The sequence below is a fragment of the Misgurnus anguillicaudatus genome, chromosome 18 (genome assembly GCF_027580225.2).
Source record: "Misgurnus anguillicaudatus chromosome 18, ASM2758022v2, whole genome shotgun sequence".
Classification (NCBI taxonomy): domain Eukaryota; kingdom Metazoa; phylum Chordata; class Actinopteri; order Cypriniformes; family Cobitidae; genus Misgurnus; species Misgurnus anguillicaudatus.
Window position 1 is genome coordinate 36,889,402 of NC_073354.2, and position 20,840 is coordinate 36,910,241.

Genomic DNA, 20,840 nt, shown 5'->3' on the forward strand with positions numbered 1-20,840 from the left:
GAAAACATTTTCTCAGTATTTTTGTCTTGTTTTCAGTCAAATATCTAAAAATTCTTAAATTAAGACGCTTTTTCTTGATGAGCAAAACGACCCAAGAAAACAAGTCTAGTTTTTAGACCAAAACACTAAAAATAAAAGTGATTTTGTGCATAAAATAAGCAAAAAAATCTACCAATGGGGTAAGCAAATTTTCAGTGTATAAGAAAAAATTTCAAGATTTTTTGGTTTACCCCATTGGCAGATTATTCTTTTTGCTTGTTTTATGCACAAAATCACTTAAATTTGATATTTGTGGTCTAAAAACTAAAATACTTAGCCTGGGTGCCAGCCGATCTTAGCCCCACCCACAACATTTTGAGAAACGGGAAGATCGGTCTGGGGTTTCACCGTTGATTAGCTACTATGCTCGACCCAAAGCTGGCCGACCAATCAAATTATTAGGGCGGGCTTTATACGATGATGGACAGATGATCAGTAACGTAAATCAACCACGTCACCAAAGAGTGCGTGTGTTAAATCTGTTTACAACGAAATGGCTGCCGCGGTAGAAATCAGATGTGTGGATTCTGACATTGAGTCTGTTCTAAAAGATATCGACAGAGCATTGATTTTAAAAGAGGAACAGAGAAACGCAAGGCATTTGTTGATGTTTTTGCCGTCCTACGGGATTCGGCAAAAGTTGTCGCACTTATGAAGGATCAAGTTAAAGAAGCAACTGAAATGGGTATCACGGCGATGCAACTCGGTGTGCACGACGAGATGGATATAATTAGCGGTCGTTGCCAGCTTCTTTTCGGAAGCCCAGAATCGTGAAGGGACATGCTAGGCTCGGATATTTTTCAAGCAAACGTAATGAGTATCGTCGTGGATGAAGTTCAACTAATGTACAAATGGTAAGAGATAGTCTTATTGTATGACTTAATGTGATATAAATGAAATGTTGTAAACATAGTAGGTGTTGATGTACATTCGCTAACTCAGACTTGTAGTGTGTGTCATTGTTGCGAAATAACTAGCAGTTCGGTCAAGCTGCAAATACGTCATTTCAACATACGTCACACACTCCGTTGCTCTGATTGGTCGTAGGTCTATCCAATTGAGTGCAGAGGCATTTTTCGGTTGTGACATGCCTCATAATTATAGCTCAATGGAGCGATATCAGACTCAAATTCTGACTAGAATTGAGTATGACAACGTCAGGCTATAAAATACTAAGAATTTCTTGATTTTCTTGAAAATCATTTTTTGCAGTGTGTATAAAAATTCCTACACTGCAAAAATGACTTTCTAAGTATTTTTGTATTGTTTACAGTACAAATATCTAAAACTTCCTAAATCAAGATTTCTTCATGAGCAAAATGACCTAAAATATCCAAATAAAAAAATGTTTAAGTGAATTTGGGCTTAAAGCAAACAATGTGGTAAGAAAGGTCTTGAAATACATTTACTTTTTCTTAAAACTTAATTCAAGAAACATTTTCTTACTCAATTGGCGGAATTTTTTTGCTTGACTTAAACCACAAATTCACTTAAATAAGATTTTTTTGGGTTTAGGTTTCAACTTATTTTCTTGGGTCATTTTGCTCATCAAGAAAATGCATCTTGATTTAAGAAGTTTTAGATACTTGTACTTAAAACAAGACAAAAATACTAAGTAAGAAAGTCATTTTTTTGTAGTGTATACAGCGGTATATTCGGTATATTCCCCATTTACTGTATCAATACATTACATTGTTGTTAAAAACTGATTTATTTCAGTGACAGAAACAGAAATGTAATGTTCATACTGGCCCAGTTTTTTTCTCTTTGTTCAGGTGAGAACTGTCAACAGCAGAGAGTTATACGGATCAATTATGAATGATCATTTTCCACAGTAGAGAAACCATCATCAAAGCACTGTGAAGCGATTCACTGAAATTTACACCAACTCAGACGTAAACCACATGTGATTTAAAGCCTGTGGGTGGACTCTTTCATTCTTAAAAACAGCAGCTAGTAAAGCATCAACACATGTAAATAAAACCCAATATGACAGATTCATTCCCAGATGTGGAGAAGACGTCTCAAGCTGTTCTCTAGTAAACACACACACACAGCCCTGTTGCAACATCCCAAAATCATTCCCAACCCATAATCCCACACTACCCATAATCCTAAAGACAGATCCATGTACATTGTTGTTACCATGGAAACAAAAATCATGCTAAAGGAGCACTGCAGTCTTTCGCCCACTTTCATAAAATATTGCCAAACATTTCAATGGGGGTTGATCTAAATACATACAGTAGGTTCTTTATTTTCAGATCCAGTATTTCTGTCTTTTCTCAAGTAAAGTACATCTAACATCTCTAAAAAAAGATCAATTCACACAGATTCATACAGATTATACAGATTACTCATACAGATTCATACAAATACTGACTCATACATATTCATCAAGATTCATACTGATTTATACAGATTCATACTGATTTGTAGAGATGCTGATTCATACAGATACTGATTCATACAGATATTGATTCATACATATTCATAAAGATTAATACAGATTCATACTGATACTGATTCATACAGATTCATACTGATTCATACTGATTCGTAGAGATGCGGATTCATATAGATACTGATTCATACATATTCATAAAGATTTATACTGATTCATATACTGATATTGATTCATACAGATACTGATTCATACATATTCATACAGATTTATACAGATTCATACAAATTTATACAGATTCATACAGATACTAATTCATACAGATTCATACAGATTCATACTGATTTATACAGATTCATACTGATTCGTAGAGATGCTGATTCATACATATTCATAAAGATTTATACAGATTCATACAGATTTATACAGATTCGTACTGATACTGATTCAAACAGATTCATACTGATTTATACAGATTCATACAGATACTGATTCATACTGATTCATACTGATTCATACAGATTCATACAGATTTATAAAGATTCATACAAATTTATACAGATTCATACTGATACTGATTCATACAGATTTATACAGATTCATAGTGATCCTGATTCATACAGATACTGATTCATACAGATTCATACAGTGTATACGGCTGCTGTTGTTCTGACAATATGCAAAAGTACACCCATATGGTGAATGAATCTCTCTCTCTTTGACCGGCTAAAATCACTCAATCACTCATTGATAGTTTGAATTGTTTAGTCAATGTGTGTTTGTCTTTGACAATCACTGATGATTCAATATCCAGCGGCTCATAAAACACAACTATTACTGTGTGCAGTGACTCAAACAAACCATCTGCTATATGAACCACAAACCACCTTTAAAAACATCCCAAGTGGTATTAATAACTATTAATACTAATAAAAATGGTAAATTTGTTTATTTTGTCCAACATTGTCACTCGTCTCATCATATCAGAAGGTTTAAAGTTTTACCAAACATGTCTAATAATTATAAAACATTTCATCTGAAGGCTGATGGTCACAGGTCAGTTTAGAATGAATAAATGAATGATTTTCTGATCACAGCAGACAGTGTGAGATCTTAGCTCAGCTTATGTTCATTTTCATCCACTAACACAAAGCACTTCAACTCAAACAAACATGTTTACATGCCGCTCTGTCCTTCAAGACAGACAGATAAACTCGGCTGTAAGCACTAAAGCACACTTCAACAGCAACATCGCTTACTCTAATGTCTAATGCCATAAAAACTCATGTGAACATACACATACAGATCATTCTTCATGTCAAGCACACAAGCAACTATAAAACACATGTTTACCTACAGACAGCTACTGTAACTAACTATAGATTTATAACATAGAGCAGGGGCGAAAGTACCATTTTTTAGAACAAAGTAATTTTAAAAGATAATGTTTTAGTCAGATATATAAAATATAACTCACAAGTGTGGTCTATCAATATCAGGTGGAATTTTGAACAAATGTAAAAGGACTTCAGTATAATTTCACTTTAGTGAATTGTTACTCTTGACCCTGACATCTGGGATAAAAGTAACACAACAGAACAAGATAGATTTTTGTGTTACACTTTTTAGTAAATATACATGACTATGACCTTGTTAATATGTAACTGCAAGCACACTTTGTTGTTTATATTTACAAAAAATAATGTAATCACATTTTCATTTTAAATTTCAGTTTTATCAAATGTTTCAAAAGCAACCAGACAGTACAAACTTGAATTTTTGAGAATAATAAAAAAATTCAACAGTTGAACACTATGAAAATAAAATAGAGTCATATAAATGTTGAACAGTATTAGCAGCTTGCATTAACCTGTAGATTGATCAGTACTGTAACACATAAAACCAGAAACACAACGCGTTATAAGAAAAAAATACCACTTTAGGAATTTACTTATCATGGTTAAAAACAGCTTTCTAGACCTACACGTGTGAAACGATGGCGAAATAACGTGATATTTGTCAGCTCTGTCAAGGGTTGTGTGCTAAAGATGCTGTCATAGTTTGTAATGCAAATGTAGTCAGATCTCTGAGAATATATTCACCCCAGTCCCCCCCCCCACATATTAAAGAAAAGGCCAATCTGTGAATGAACCATGAAATCCTTGAGCTCCTGCACATGGACTGAACCCAAATTTAAACTGAACTTTAAAACTAAAGGTTTTGTCAAATGAAGACTAATGTAGTGTACTGTTATAAATCTGTGTCATAAAGTAGAGCTGGACACGCCGTCTGCAGTTGCTCTTTTAGTGTCAGACGTGTTTAAACTTCAGACTGCTGTAAAGCACGAGTCGTTTGGACAAGCTCCATGAGCACCATCTGAGGGCAAAGCACTGAGGGATTCTGGGTAAAACAATCATAAATATGAAAGTAATTAAAGACTGTAGAAACTGATAGCCATGGCCTCCGGTGAGTCTCGAGTCAAGTCACGTCAGTCTGTGATCTGTCATCAGATAGATTGAGTTATTGTGTCATAATCATAATGATTATAAACTTCACATGAGTCTTTACATGTCATTATTATCACAATAATTTGTTGTAAAATAGAGGCATATAGTGTATCAAACCTTCTCAGATGGACCGTTCACAGTTCAATCAGAGAAATACTCCTCAGATATTCTCATATTTTATACGCTTGAGCTAGACCCCTAAAAGTAAAGATGCTACACAATGCCACAGAAGAACCATCATGGCTTTATGGGTCTATAAAGAACCTTTAAAATCCACAGAAGCTTTTTATTTCAAAAAAGGTTTTTTGTTGTTGAAGAGGTTCTTTTGACTTTTAAAGGGGAAGAACAAATGACTTTTGACTGAATGGTTCCTTGGGGAACCAAAAATGGTTCTTATATGACATTGCTGTAAAAAACTTTTTTATTTTGTTGCAAGAATGCCTTCACAGAAAAACAAGACATAAGTACTTATGTGAGAAATAATTGATGGCAGGCCGTTTAATTATTATTTGAAAATAATGCACACCGAAGGTGGTTATCTTCAAATAATTCAAAGGATTGGAGTCAATTCTTGCACTTATACCACGATTACCACAGACATTGGGTCTCATTCACTAATAAGTGCATACGTTAAATGATTTGAGCTTTGTGACATGGTGCATTATCCTGCTGGAAGTAGCCATCAGAGGATGAGTACATGGTGGTCATAAAGGGATGGACATGGTCAGAAACAATGCTCAGGTAGGCCGTGGCATTTAAACGATGCCCAATTGGCACTAAGGGGCCTAAAGTGGTAACAAGGCATGATGGATCCATGTTCTCATTCTGTTTACGCCAAATTCTGACCCTACTATCTGAATGTCTCAACAAAAATCGAGACTCTTTTTCCTATTTGTATTGGAGATGAGTGGTACCCGGTGGGATCTTCTGCTGTTGTAGCCCATCCGCCTCAAGGTTGTGCGCGTTGTTGCTTCACAAATGCTTTGCTGCATACCTCGGTTGTAAGGAGTCAAAGTTGCTCTTCTATCAGCTTGAATCAGTCGGCTCATTCTCCTCTGACCTCTAGAATCAACAAGGCATTTTCACCCACAGGACTGACACATACTGGATGTTTTTCCCTTTTCACTCCATTCTTTGTAAACCCTAGAAATGGTTGTGCGTGAAAATCCCAGTAACTGAGCAGATTGTGAAATACTCAGACCGGCCCGTCTGACACCAACAACCATGACACGCTCAAAATTGCTTAAATCACCTTTCTTTCCCATTCTGACATTCAGTTTGGAGTTCAGGAGATTGTCTTGACCAGGACCACACCCCTAAATGCATTGAAGCAACTGCCATGTGATTGGTTGATTAGATAATTGCATTAATGAGAAATTGAACAGATGTTCCTAAAAATCCTTTAGGTGAGTGTAGATCATGTATAATAATATATAATACAGAAAATATTATAATATAAAATATAATCATGTAAATTTTATGTATATCAACATTATTATACACATTATAATTATAGGCTAGTATTTGATTATAGCGTACATGATTATTGCATATGAGTGGTTTTACGTTTTCTTGTATTTTTGCGCAAGTTTTTGTTGAATCACGATTTGTTCGTGAAAACATCCGTAATTTGTGCAAATGATGTAAATCTATGACTCTTACATGCATTTGTTGCACCTGTCATTATGCACAATTGATCAAACTTTGAAGAAAGAATCAACCTTTTTGATTAAGAAACCTCCACAGACTCAATTAACAAGAAAAGGTACAACACACAGTACTGTATCAGCAACATGTCTTATAAATTAGCCATAGAGATTCCCTATTAGGGCTGTGATGGTGGCAGTAATTTACCACCATGATGGTGGTTATAGAATCTGTTTGTGTGTGTGTATGTGTGTGTGTGTGTGGGGGGGGTGGCGCACATTGATGCATATAGGCTTACATATAATATATATTTTGAAATCTAAAAATGTCTGGCTGTTTGCATTCACACGGACTTCAAGACATCTAAAGATTGTTCTTTATATCTTTATGTCTTTCATAGTCACACCACCGCAGGCCACACTTCACCACCGCGGTGGAGTGTTGGTTATGACAACGGTCACAGCCCTATTCCATGCTGGTCAGCAGCTAGTAAAACAATCACTAGAGTTAGGTTGTAATTGACTTGTATAATCAAAATATATTATTTTATTAAACTATACAATAAGTTATATTCATGTTTATCCAGTTTGCACATTGTTATGAGATGATTGACATGGCTGTACATACTTTAATCCTTTACACATTTCTAGTCTTCTATTCAGTTTTCCTGACCTGTGCATCTCATGTCTACCTCTCTCTATCTTTCATCTCTACATTGTCTAATGATCCTGCGTATCGATGTAGACTAATTGAGCACATGGTAACAAAATGTTTGACGCGTCGTGCAAATTAGCAGTGAAAACTCGGTTGCGCAATTTGTTTTTGTCGCCGGTGCCCCGCACTTACGAGCGTGAAGCCTACCATCCAGAGGAATGAATGAAAAGACGTTATTGGCTTTGTGTCAGTGCACATGCACTAGCGGCAGAGGGTACACCGGCGAGAAAATGACTCTGTTCTTGGCCATAATGAGCTGTCATGTGTTTCTTAATCAGATATTTGGCTATACTGTATAATGGTGCTTTTATACTGGGTTGTACAACTCGGCTCATCATGACACGGCTTGCTTTACTTTGGCTCATTTTGCTTTTCCACTGCAGTTTAGTGTCGCTTCAAAGTGGGTGAGATTATAGATTTATTATAGTTGCACCGCATCTGCTGCAGTGACATCATCATAAACGCAACAAACACACAACAAAAGAGCAAATGGAGCATAACAATGAAATGGTCTTTTTAATTCTCAGCATGTGGATCTTTTTATTGCTATAAAGGGAGTTTTGGGAACATGTACAAAGCACAGACAATGACATCACTTTGTTTGCTCGACGGCACATGAAGCTAAGCTAATCGAGCATTTAGGGAGGGCATTAATAGTGACGATCCTCTCTGACCAATCAGTGATCTGCAGTGTTACATACGTCACGTTTTAGTATCAGTACGGCTCGCTGGAACCTCAACTGAGGTGGTACCAAAAAAAGTATCAGGTACTAGATAATAATCCGCAAGTGAGTCATACCACGTTGTACCATACTGTGGAAAAATGCCAAAAAGACTACAGTACAGTATGTTAAATGACGCTGCCGGTCCAGAGGAATCGGAAGGCCATTTTCCTTTGTACTGCCAGGAGAAACTTTACATCAAACAAGATGAAGTGGTCAGGATAAAGTGCCTAATATGGAGCACGAGCATCTCATTAATGTCTTGACTCGAATGAATCTCCTGCATGTTCCCAGATCCAAAGTGACAGACCAGAAGCTTCCCTGTGGTTAAACCTGAGCAGATATCATTTCAAAGGACACACAGGGAATCTTTGATCTTTCTGGCTCTCTCCTTTTAAAATTTTAATTAAGCGCAGAGAAGCGACGTGTCAACCATACAAGATGCATGGCAGTCTGAAGGTCTCACTAATTCAAGAGGTTTCACCTTTTCAATTGAAATATAGGAATCAATAGCTGCTATGTGTGAACATACCGGGCAGGAGTGCACAAATTAATGGGCTGTATATTGATTAAAGGGGAATTAAATATTAATTAGGCTAAATGGGCCGAGTTAATCCCCATGACACTATCAAATCTCATTTCATTTATCCAATTCAGCAAAATGAGCTCGATGCAAAACAAGTTCACTGTCAAGACCAGAACCCATTTCTTCTGCTTTGTCTTCACAGTCATGTGAGTGAACGTTCAGAGATTTTAGGAGTTGCCAAAATGAGAGAGATAAATATGAGACTGTCTTCCAACATGTTCCCCCACACTGAGTCTGTGAGTTGCCTGCCAAAGCACATTCTATTAATGAGTTCATTTTAATATTTATTAAAATATTTTTTGTTTACGTATGTTACCATTTTAAACAATGATAAAACATATCAACAAGTAAAACAAAAAAGTTTTGACAGGGTTCCAAGACCTTTTCAAATTCAAATTCAGGGACCTTTCAAGGACTTTCCAGGTCCAATACCCTCAAATTCAAGGATTAAATGTGTGGACACATTTCAAGTGAGAGCAAGATTACATCATGTTACCTTTTAAGATACATTGTTACAGGTCCCTTTTGAGGGAACGCGTGCTGCGTCACTGTGGTGACACTTTGGGGACACCTCCAGGGGTAAGTGCGTCTGAATGTGTATATCAAATTCAACCAATGGTGAGGCTTAACGACAAAGACAGGGTGACGTGGGAGTCAGGAAGTATATCGCTATCTGAAATATTACCAAAGACGACGTTACAGGGACACAGGAAGTATGACAAGAGAGACGCAGCGTCTCGTTCCCTTCTCAGAGAACAACAGTTACATACGTAACGCGAGACGTTTTCATGTGTCCAACTATGCAAAAAAGCATTTTGGTATGAATCAACATTCGCTTATATATACAGAAGATATAAGCATTTAAAGCCAACAGTTTAGCACGTGTGATTAAAAAGTCTAGAATTTTTATGATATTATCCTACACTACACAGGGAATACTAACGTTATTTTCCAAAAAATTTCTTGCATAAAATAGTTTCAAGCACTTTCAATGACCTGTATCTATGTACATAGTTTTTCAAAAACTTCCCCGGGTCTTGAATTTTTTCCCCAGATTCACAAACTTTAAGGATTTCAAGGACCCGTGGGAACTAGACTATATGAAAAAAGTAGCCCTCCAGATGGTTTTATCCCTTGGTTGGAGACCCCTGGTTTATGATCTCTACCATTAGAAATCTTTCACTGGTCTATAAAGTTACTGTGGGATCCCAGTGGGAATGATAAATTAACTACATTAGAGGAACTTTTATGAGAATCTTGTTTTTATTACGTCCTTTGCTGCAAACAAGAGCATCCATTCTCCAATGTCTGAGCAGCGTATTTATCAATGAGGCAAACCTCCCCCCCACCACCACATCTTCTGCTTGATTTAGGCCTCTGCAAATGGATTTATTCTGGGTTAGTGCTGTTTATCCGCTCGGCTGTTCGGCCACATCCAGCTGGGAAATATGTGAGGAGTAAACCCACCGCACAAAAATGGATTAGAGCACACAATCATTTCTCTTCGGTGGCTCGCTGGCGTCTCCTGGGGAAAGTGAGACAGACTGAGCGCTATAAGTGCCGTGGACTAAATTAAGACATTAATAAATAAGTCTGACACTGTCATTTTCCCTAATGTCTTAACTGAAGAGATTTAGTAAGGGAGGTGGATTACGAACGAAGGTACAGTAAAGTTCACCGGAATGTAGAGCTGAAGCGATGGGATTCGTGATGTTCGGTCATCCGTCTTAACCCCTAGAAACATCATAGGACACTGTCTGTCCACCAACATAAAACAAACATCTAAATGTGACAGTGAAAGTACAGTATGTGCTTAGCCTTCATGTCTATCCTCAAAAGGTCAAACTAAATAAGCTCAATGAGCTGGTTTATATGCTCTGCATTTTATATGAGCCATTTTTATGAGAATTTTTTTACAACATGCATAAAACTACAGAGAAAAAGGGTTGCAGATGTAGCCTAAATTGAAATTAGTCACATCTAGCTGGTCTGGGATTGATTGCTGGTTTGTAGTTACTAATCAAATATTATCAACAACATTTCAAGAAAGTCATAAGACATCATCAGTCAGTGTAGCACATGCTTCAAATACTCCACTCATCTCAGATGTTTAATTAAAGATGCCAAGATGTAATGTGCACATGTGGGCTGTGATTGGTCAGTCCAGGATGACATCACTCACCTGTGGCCGTGGATGTCCGGTGACCAGGCAGGTGAGTTCAAGGGTCTCACCCTCACGGATGGTGTAGACTCTCTCTGAGTAACGTTCCTCCTCTACGTTACACGTGTGACCTGAGTGCACGATACGAACGGTAGGGGGCGCTGTGAAGAGAGATGTGAAGAGAGGACAGTAAACATCTCTAAAATCAGATACATATAAGACATACAGTCTCCTGCATAGATTATAAATCAAACAATCTTACCAACCACCATACACTGCAGTGACTATTTAAACTACTGGAGCAAAAAAACACAAAGTCTAGCAGATCATAAAAAGTCACATCTCACTCATCTGCACTAACGTTCACTAAGATCTCATTCATCATTATTTCTGTGTTAACCACCTTCACATGTTAATCTGCTTGTAAAGTCTGACTCACATAACCAGGTTTATATTTGAGATCTATAAAAAACAGAAAACATTAACAGAAGAAAGTAAACCTCAAACAATGAAAATGTGTGTGTGTGTGATTTAATCTCTTTTATTTAACACAAGAACAACATCTTATCTTTATACAAAACATAACTCATGAACTTTATTTCAATGCATCTGATCATATATGAGCTCTGGTTTTAATATTCACTCTTGATGAACATATTTTTAGTTTCTCTAACAGAGTTCATCTTCACTCTTTACCTCTTTGACGCATGACTCTTTTCTGTTTAACTCAGTGGCCTAATTTTCTAGAAACACAGGCAGACACACACACATATATGTGGCATATGTAGTTTATGGGTACATTTATTTATAGACGTAATGCATTTTATACTGTCCAAACTGTTATATTCTATTCCCCTAACCTACCCCGTTCCCTAACCCCAATGTCACAAAAACCTGTTGCCAGTCTTTAATCTATGAAAAACTATCATTTAGTATGTGTATTTTTAGCTTTTCAGTTTATGTCCCCATACACGCACGCACGCACGCACACACACACACACACACACACACACACACACACACACACACACACACACACACACACACACCTATGATCATTTGTTCTGAGGGAAACTACGTTGGTTCCCAAAATGTCAAATCCTCACGGGCAACACCGTATCTTGAATATCATGCTGTGAAGCTCATGGGGAAAAGAGTAATGTATTCTCAGTCTCAAGGCCAGGTGTGATATTACATTAAAATATTTAAATGAGATCTCTACAGAATTTAACAGTTCTGCTTTTCTTCTTTACTTTCCTGGTAAAAGGTACAAAAAATATTTACTCTACACAGTTAACAAACAACCAATACAAATTTATATAATTACTTCTTCATGAAAAATAAAGCAACATTTTCATTGCTTAAAATAATGATAACACAGTAAAAAATTAGCATATTTCCTGAATGTTTTTGTTACTAATTCTGATTTGCAAGGGAGGAGCAGATTTAATCTCACTCTTTTTGAGTGTTTGGCATTTGATCCCTTTCCTTTAAAGTGCACAGAAAGTCATCGGAGCAGAAAGCTTCTGGTTACTTTCATGTCATTGACAGACTTATTGATGTTTCCTTGAACTCATTTACATTTTAAGCCCTAAAGGTGGGGATTATTTATCCATACATTTATTCACAAACACAAACCGCAGGTGTTATTCTGAGCATTTAGATTGACGGTGAAGAGACACTCATTATACTGCATGATGCTGTATCATAGCAACAGTCATGTCACATTCACTCACAGCATGATGGGTCACAATTACAGACATTACAACAAACGATGCTGTGCCATTACTGTAAATAACAACAAAACAATCCCATTCCTCACCAAATATAGACTCTGTTCACCAACACTTTTATAGCACCATCCAAACCTTATAGGAACTCAAACATCGAAAATGTAGCATTTAAAACCATGTTATTTACAATGTTATAGCCTCAGTAAACAACACTAAAAAGTAAATGAAATCAGGTGTTGTTAATGTAAAGGATCGCATGAGTTAAAGAGTCTCAATAAATGCTCTATTAGGACTGGAGAGAAAGTTTTGAATCTTCTGAATGTCACATTGAAAACACAAGTCTTAAAAAATTCCTGATATAAATGTTTGAAAAATCTAAGATCTGGCAGTGATTCATATGTTATTTTAATAATATCTCTGTTGAAATAGTTTAAAGGTTCTTGGAGAGAAGATGGTTTGATATTGAATATTTTAACAAACATGAAGCTCTTATAATGTAATCATGTGATAAAATGTCTCAGATGCATTAACTGTTTCCCTGCCAGCGTTTTTTAAAAAAAGTAGCCGGCCAGCGCCAGCATTTTTCATGATTTTCACAGTTTAATGCCTTCCAGAAAATGTTTTTCTTTGAATATATAAACAAACAATATATCAAATAAAAGAACAGACGCTCTGCTTTCAAACTAAAAAAAAACTGTTTCATTTTACCCTCATTGTTTCTCTTCTTATCACCTCTCAAATATGGGTAGGTTTCTACAAAACATCAAATTTTGAGCAAAAAGCAGAGATAATTTCATTTTTGTGAAGGACTTTTGATAGAGATCAGATGGAGAGCGATCTTTAAAACATACACAGAGTTCTTACAGTGCATTCACACAGGGCGTAAGCGGTAACGCTTCCCATTCACTTTTAATGGGTGACGTCATGCGTTGCCGAACTGAATTGTGAATTACGTTTATGGAAGACCGGAGCATGTGTAGCGGCCACTGTGATTGGCTGTTGGCCAAGCTTCAGACCAGCCATTCGTTAAGCGTTAACGCTTATGCCCCGTGTGAATGTACCGTTACCCTTTCACGTGAGGCACTACTTCCGGGTTGTATAAGTTGCGGAAGTGCACCCCCTGGTGGATAATAGCGGTATTGTTGAAAGCCTGAAATTCTCGTCATTGGCATGGAAGCGTTTTCTCTTAATTGACGAGTTATCTCGTCAGTGGCGGCGAAAGAGTTAATATAAATCTGCAGTGTGTCAACCCCTTCAATCCCTTTATTCAACACAAAGCAGTGCACTGATATATGTTTCATTAAAATGCAATGACCTGTATACAGTAATAATAAAGGATAGTTTTTAGTTGTTGTCAGGTGAGCTCTCTGTGCTTGATAGAAGCGTGTGTTTGAATACAGTAAGACTGATAATGATTTATTTGACATGCAGGTTACAAGGAAGATTAGAGAGAAAATATGAAGGATGTATCCATGAATCCTTCGGGTCATGCAGGTAAGATTAATTCTGTCTCTGCAATGCATACTTTCAAGGCCAGAAACAATCCTGTATATTATAACGCATGAAATGATTCAGCTCTATAATGTAATGTTGATTAATGCAGCGTGTTTATATAAGCAGTTCTCTATAATAATTCTGTCAGAAATGTTTCTCTTGCAGAAAGAAAATATAAGAATGACATTTTAATGATCTGATCCCGAGCTTTTCATCAGATTCACTATCACCTGCTGTGATGGCTTAATGCACACATTCAATTATTTTAAACTTCTCTTATTCGGGTCACATTGAAAAGCCCATTAAATCTTAGTTTGCTCATGAGTGATCAGTTCATGGTTTGAGGATCTGTGATGGAGATTAGATTTAAACCAGCATGCGTTCATTTACCCTGAAAACTGTCAGAAAAGTTTATATCCATCATGAAGGTGCAGTCAGAAGATAAACAAAAGGTGCTTTAGATAAATACAGTATTGGTTTACAGAAAAGCAGCATTGTAGGTTAAAGGTACAGAGATGAATTAAAATGACAAACATTCTCATCCACACAGGGTTATAACAGACCTAATTTCTTTAAAAGCTTTTCATTTATGTGTGTTTGACATTTAGACAGAAAAACAGAAGAAAGCACACATCTTCTGCTCCTCTCTAAAGGTCAATGCTAATTCAATTATTTTCAAATTAATGTATTTCTTTGAACTGGAGGACAGCATAACCTATTGAATTCTGTGCATGTGTTGTATACATTTAACATTACAGAGCACACAAATTACCATATTTAATGTTTATGCAAATGAACTGACTGTTTTAAAATCACATTTTTTGTGTGTATATTTTGATGAAGCTGTTACACTACTACGCAAACTCAAACACAATCAATTACCAAACTATAGAGGTGTGTGTTTTATCTTCAGTCAGAGCTATATATCACAGAGACAGCGTATGAGATTGAAGAAATATGTTCGTGCTAAAACAAATGGATGTTCAGCTAATTCAATTCAAACACATTTTATATTCAGTATGCAGTTGGGGTAACATTTATGTGATGGATGTCCTTTCTCAGGTCTTCAGCTGTAATATTACCGTATCATCACAGAACAAACATACAGTATAAATCTGTTACGACCTTAAAGGGTCACAAGAACTGCTTTTATGGCTCAGTGATGTTCTGCATTGTTCTAATAATATCTGTTTATAATTTATGATTTAAATATCCTCTTATTGTCTCTTTAAAATCAACATGACACTACATTCAATCCCCACACGTTTAGTTTAAACTGGATATTATAACGTATTGTCATCAGCCCTCACTTCACTTTACTGGACTTCTTCACCCCCCTACTAAAAATCCAGCTAAGACCAGCATAAGCTGGTGAGCTGGTTTTCTCAGGTGGTCTCCCATCCAAGTACTGACCAGGCTCAACCCTGCTGGCCAGATTGTCATCTGCCCACACATCATCCTTCATCTTTGATTACCATCTTCACCTGTTCACCATTACCTGGGGCCTCATTTATAAGCGTTGTTACGCACAGATTTGATCTTAGACCGTGCGTACGCTCAAATACACTCTAACGCTCGGATTTATAAAACTCGTCTTTGACGTGGAAAAGTACTTACCTACACGTCAGGTTCCGACTTGACGTACGCACGTTTCCTTGTGGCAATATTGCAGTATTGCAGGTAGGCATATTCGAAACTTTTACAGCATCAACATCGTCTGTATTAGAGCTTAGATCGGCCCAAAAGCCATAACTGAAGCCCCTGCACGTTGTGTCCGAGCCTGACCCGACCGACACATTAACTATAATTATGAGCCTACAAATCAACTACAAATCAGAGCTGTTTGAACTACAGAAATCTGTTAAAAATATCTTGAACTAATGAACTAATGCAACAAGGACGAAGCATGTAAACTGCGCTGTTTGTTTATTCAGAATGGAAATGTAAAAAAAAAAACATGCAACAATGATGCACACAGAAAATGAACAAGAATGAACTGTGGATGGCCTATAGGAGAGAGAAGGCCCTAAAATAATTAAACAAGGTTTTAGAATATATTTTAAACCAAATATGTTGGCCTATTTTGATATTTTAAAATGTAGGCCTATTATGATGCAAAAAGGTGGCACCAAAGCTATAGGTTCAGGAAACAATTTTCTAGTTCGTCATCTTTTCAAAAAATATTAAAAAATATAGCAAAATTGTATCGCGGTGTTTAACACACATGTAAATGTTACAGAACATGTGCTTTATTGAATGAAAGTAAAAATTATTGAATTAAATTATTAAAATTACATAAAAGGAACTAAATTGTAAAGCCTTGATGTACAATAAGGGACATGCGACATTTAAGTGTCGTGTGTAGGCTATTTAAAAAATTTATATAAATTATTTCCATGCATTGATTTTAATGTTAAACATCTGTAAGTCCAAATGAATCCATGTGAAATATATTTTGCAGTTTAAGTTACAATCTTTGAATTTTCAAGTTGAAAATATCTTATTTTTGCACCACAGGAGGCATGGCAAACTGAAACAAAACTTTAAAGACACAAATATTACGTTTACGTGCAAAAATAATGAAACCCGTGAATTGAAAGGTCCACTAATAATCACCTTAACTCAAGTGATGGCAATAAAGTATCCATGCTAGAATTAAGAAATATTAAAAACTATAAAAAAAAAAAATTTTGACCACTCACCATTGTAGCCGTCAGATAATTTGGACTTTGAAAATTGATTATTTTTATGCAAATGAATTAAACTAGGGGCGTTTACAAGGCGGAGTTCTAAAAGTTCTATTCAGCTACGCACAATTTCCAGATAATTTCTGATTTATAAACCGCATATCTGGAAAAGAGGCTTACGCATGTTTTTTGTGCATACGCTCCTTTTCTCTGAATCACACATACGTTCATTTCAGAAATGGTCTTAGATTAAATGTAGGATAGTTCCGCACTTTTATAAATGAGGACCCTGGACTCTATTTATACTCATCATTATCTTTATTCATGGTCGGTTCTCGTCTTTGTTATGTATTGCATCATCATCATCTTTTGAATCTGTAAATTAAAGTTATACGGTTTATGTTACATGTCATCCTCATTGTCCTTCCTACTGTGACAGATATCTAGTGTGGCTTTATTTGATGGATTTACTCTCCATCAGCACTCACTTCTGACAAATCATCAGTTCACTAAGATACATGGTGGTGTTTGGAAAAGTATGCCAGCGTATGTGCACAGCCTTGCAAAGCATACTTCATTTGACTCAAAAGCGTACGTATGGATGCAAGCAATACCACTGCTGGCCTATAGGGGACCATAAGGAGCAGTAAACAGGTATAAAGGGGTGACACCATGAGTTAAAACTTATGTAAACATCTCTGTACTCTTTCATGGTACCTCTTTGCACAATCTCTCATAAATGGCTTCCAATGATGATGTACAGCTTGCATGCGCTCCTGTCCTTTTTTAATGAAGGTTTTATTGACGCCCGCCAGGGCACGGCTGTCACCTTGTGGACTTTGTCGCTCTGAAATACGAGACAAAAGATGACCTGCCGCTGCAGTGTGGAGGTGTTTTAAGCCATTTGTCAAAATGATAGCTCCTAATTAAATATTCATTTATAACTCTTATGCCTTGCAACATACGGTAGGTTTATTAATAGCTTGTTAATTTACAACAAGTACTTTTAACATTATGCTTCTGAAATGTTTTTAATTGCTCCAATGAAGTTGAACAAGCCTGTTGTATCAGTCACTGTTTAGATCAGCGTAGCAGTCAAAAAAAGGCACATGGAACGTCCCATACCGGACAAAATCAATTAAGCCCAAAATACGTGATGTCTTGGGACAGTTGGCAAACCTACACACACAATACCCTGATCCTCGTGGACGTATAAAAGTGAAGGATACCTTTGCCCTTTGGCCGTGAAGAGAGTTGATGTCATGGACATTCAAACAAATGCAGACAGGTTTGGAGTGTGATTGAAGTGTTACCATTACTCTATGCCCTTCACAGCGAGTGAAATGAAGTATATTTGTTATTTGGCAGAATGGTGCCCGCCGCAGTGGGCAAACCCTCATCAGTTCTTCAGCACTGAAGTCATTCAGAAGAAAAGCACACAACAGCCGTCATTTGTCATAAGAGAGATGCTCGACCTGCTCTCAGAAGAGAAACTGACGTCTCTATTTCAGTCTTTATTCAGCTCTGGATTCTCTTCTAAAAGCGTTCATCACAGAATCCATCAGTGCTCTTAAAGTTATCACCATCACCCAGTCAATACCACTCCTATCTGTGTTTCATCAGACGTGTTTTTTAGGTAAACAAACCCTGGACTGCAATATAGCAAAAACCCCACTTTGTATCAGCCGGTTGTATTCTTGCATCTGAGAAAATGTTGGGTTTACTCTCACGACATCATTCATCTTCTTTAGAGAAAGATCTCCAGTCTTGAGTAATGCTATCCACGTTCATTTTAAAGCTCTGTATTGTTACTGCACCGGAGTCAAATCTCTCTTGAAATAATCGCTTTAGTCTCTGCAGTCTGTCTGTATTGATGAATGTCTTCTGAAAGAAGATCTGTGCCATGTCAAATGTGTCTATACCAATGAAATGATTCTTAAAAGACTATAAATCAAACTGGAGTCTTTGTGAATGTGTCACCTGTGAGAAATCACTTCAGTGCAATGTGATAGAAGATATTAGTCAAACATCAAACAAACAAACAAACAAACAGGAATGATGTTATAAGGGTCACACAGGCATCTGATCAGACACACACGAGGATTGAAAAATGAGCAGCTGAGAGAAATACAATCATGAAAGTGATGATGTCAATGAAGAACAAGAAAGGTGCAAAACAGAGAAAATGACAGAGATGGAAAGAGTCAACATGTTCCTCATTCATAAAGTTTATCAAAGCAAACATCTGTGTTCATTTCAGACTGAAGATACTGAAAGATATAAAACACGCACACAAACACCAACGCACACTCAAACATGCATGCACACACGCACACACACCAACACTACTTTTGAATTTGTGTGTTCAGGTACAAACCTGAATATAATCATATAGTGGAAATATTGAACAATGGACTAAAGTGTGTGGAAGCTGTGATTCACTTATAATAAAAATGAAATGAAAATATATTCTGTGCATGACTGCATTTTCATCTAATGCCACATCCACAATATGTTTTCAATAGGCTTTGTGCCCAGCTGCACTGCTTCCTGAGCTTCAGCCGGCTCGTTGTTCCCTGTCTGCCATTGTTGGACAGGCTGATTAATCCAGGTGTGTCTGATTGTTGTTGTTGTGACTACTGAGGTCAGGCACACCTGGACTAATCCATCCGCCCAACAATGGCAGACAAGAAACAAGGAGCCGGCCGAAGCCCCGGAAGCAGCGCAGCCGGGCACAAAGCCCACTAAAAATACATGTATCAAATAAGCATAGTATGACCAAACATGATATGGGTTTTAAAGAATGCCTTCTTGGGTGTTAAAAACTCATTATTTCTTTAAGAAAGTAAATGTGATGTTAGGTCAGTGTCTGACAACAAAAATAAACAACAGTAATGCTTCAATATAATATATTATATATCATAATATATCTGACATAATATTACACTCATTGACAAAGCATTAAATAAGTGAGGAGAAATTATGCTCTTTTAAGGATCTTTTTTTGAAACAGAAAGGTTCTTCAGATGTTAAAGAACCATTCAGAGAAAAAGGTTCTTCTATGTCTTTATTTTTAAGAGTGTATGTTTCACATAGAGATATTGAAAAGCGAAAGCTTCACTGCACAACAGCTAAAAGTAGAAATCATTCAGAAGAGAATAACACAGCAGTCGAGAAGAGAAATTCAATTTCTCTCTCTTTCTGAAACGTTTGGATGAGAGACTGATTCACAAATGTGATTGAATCAGTTTCTATAAATGACTCCACATGAAGTGTGTTGATTTACTCTCATGAGAGCAGAAGACTAAAGATGAACAGAGACAGAACAGTGACGTGTTTGTACACTATAGTAAATCTACAGTAATCATACAGAAATATTTTATTCATACCGATGATGACAAAACCTCACACAAGGTCAAAGGCGGATGTGGGTGAAGATATGATGGATGGACCGGTTACAAAGACCCTTTAATTCACTCCTCATTACTTACGATGCCCTGAACAGTTAACCTAGTTATGGTCAAAGCCCCATTACACATGTCACATTAGAACAGATCATCTAGACGTAACACTGTATGATGATGGAAGATGCTGGAGCATCTTTATTTTGCTGTATGAATCAAATTTCAGTGAATCCAAACCTCAATCACTGCCATTCTTTCTGTTGCAATATATCAGTGCTATTGTTTTGCACACCAGTAAAGTTTTCTTTTAAGGCTAAATCTAAACCTTGCCGTTATATTTTAGGGGTCTTGAGAAGAGTAAGAGCGAGTATTTATCTGTTGTAAAGTTTTCTTGATGTTTGGTAAATTTTAGTTTTGACTGTGCACACAGCTGAGAGAAGCAGGTCAATGTATCACAGCCTCGCTCTCTGGTCCAGCGTACACATGTATGATTGATTACGATACATCCCACTTTAATTTAAAGTCAACAGCATCTACAGATACCTGTCAGTATGATAAAACCACTAATGGTTTTCTGCTGAAGCTTATCTGACCCTTGAGAAGTTCCTCCACAGCTCAGGAACACCAATGAAAGAAAGTAGCCGGATAATCTTTCAAAAAGCCTTTTCATCCGGTTCAATATGACAGAAAGGATATGGATTCACGGGTCATTTATTTTTAAGATAGATCAGAACTGTAAGAA

General features: G+C 36.8%; 1 protein-coding gene across 4 annotated transcripts in view; it reads right to left on the bottom strand.

The window, feature by feature from the left end:
- The window catches only part of LOC129429437 (MAM domain-containing glycosylphosphatidylinositol anchor protein 2), a 105,987-nt gene that overhangs the window by 56,563 nt on the left and 28,584 nt on the right, over nucleotides 1-20,840 (bottom strand). For all 4 annotated transcript variants that reach the window (XM_055186137.2, XM_073856429.1, XM_055186139.2 and 1 more), the window contains exon 2: nucleotides 10,802-10,941. In XM_055186137.2, the coding sequence (XP_055042112.2) occupies nucleotides 10,802-10,941 (140 nt within the window). The remainder of the gene's footprint in view (nucleotides 1-10,801; nucleotides 10,942-20,840) is intronic.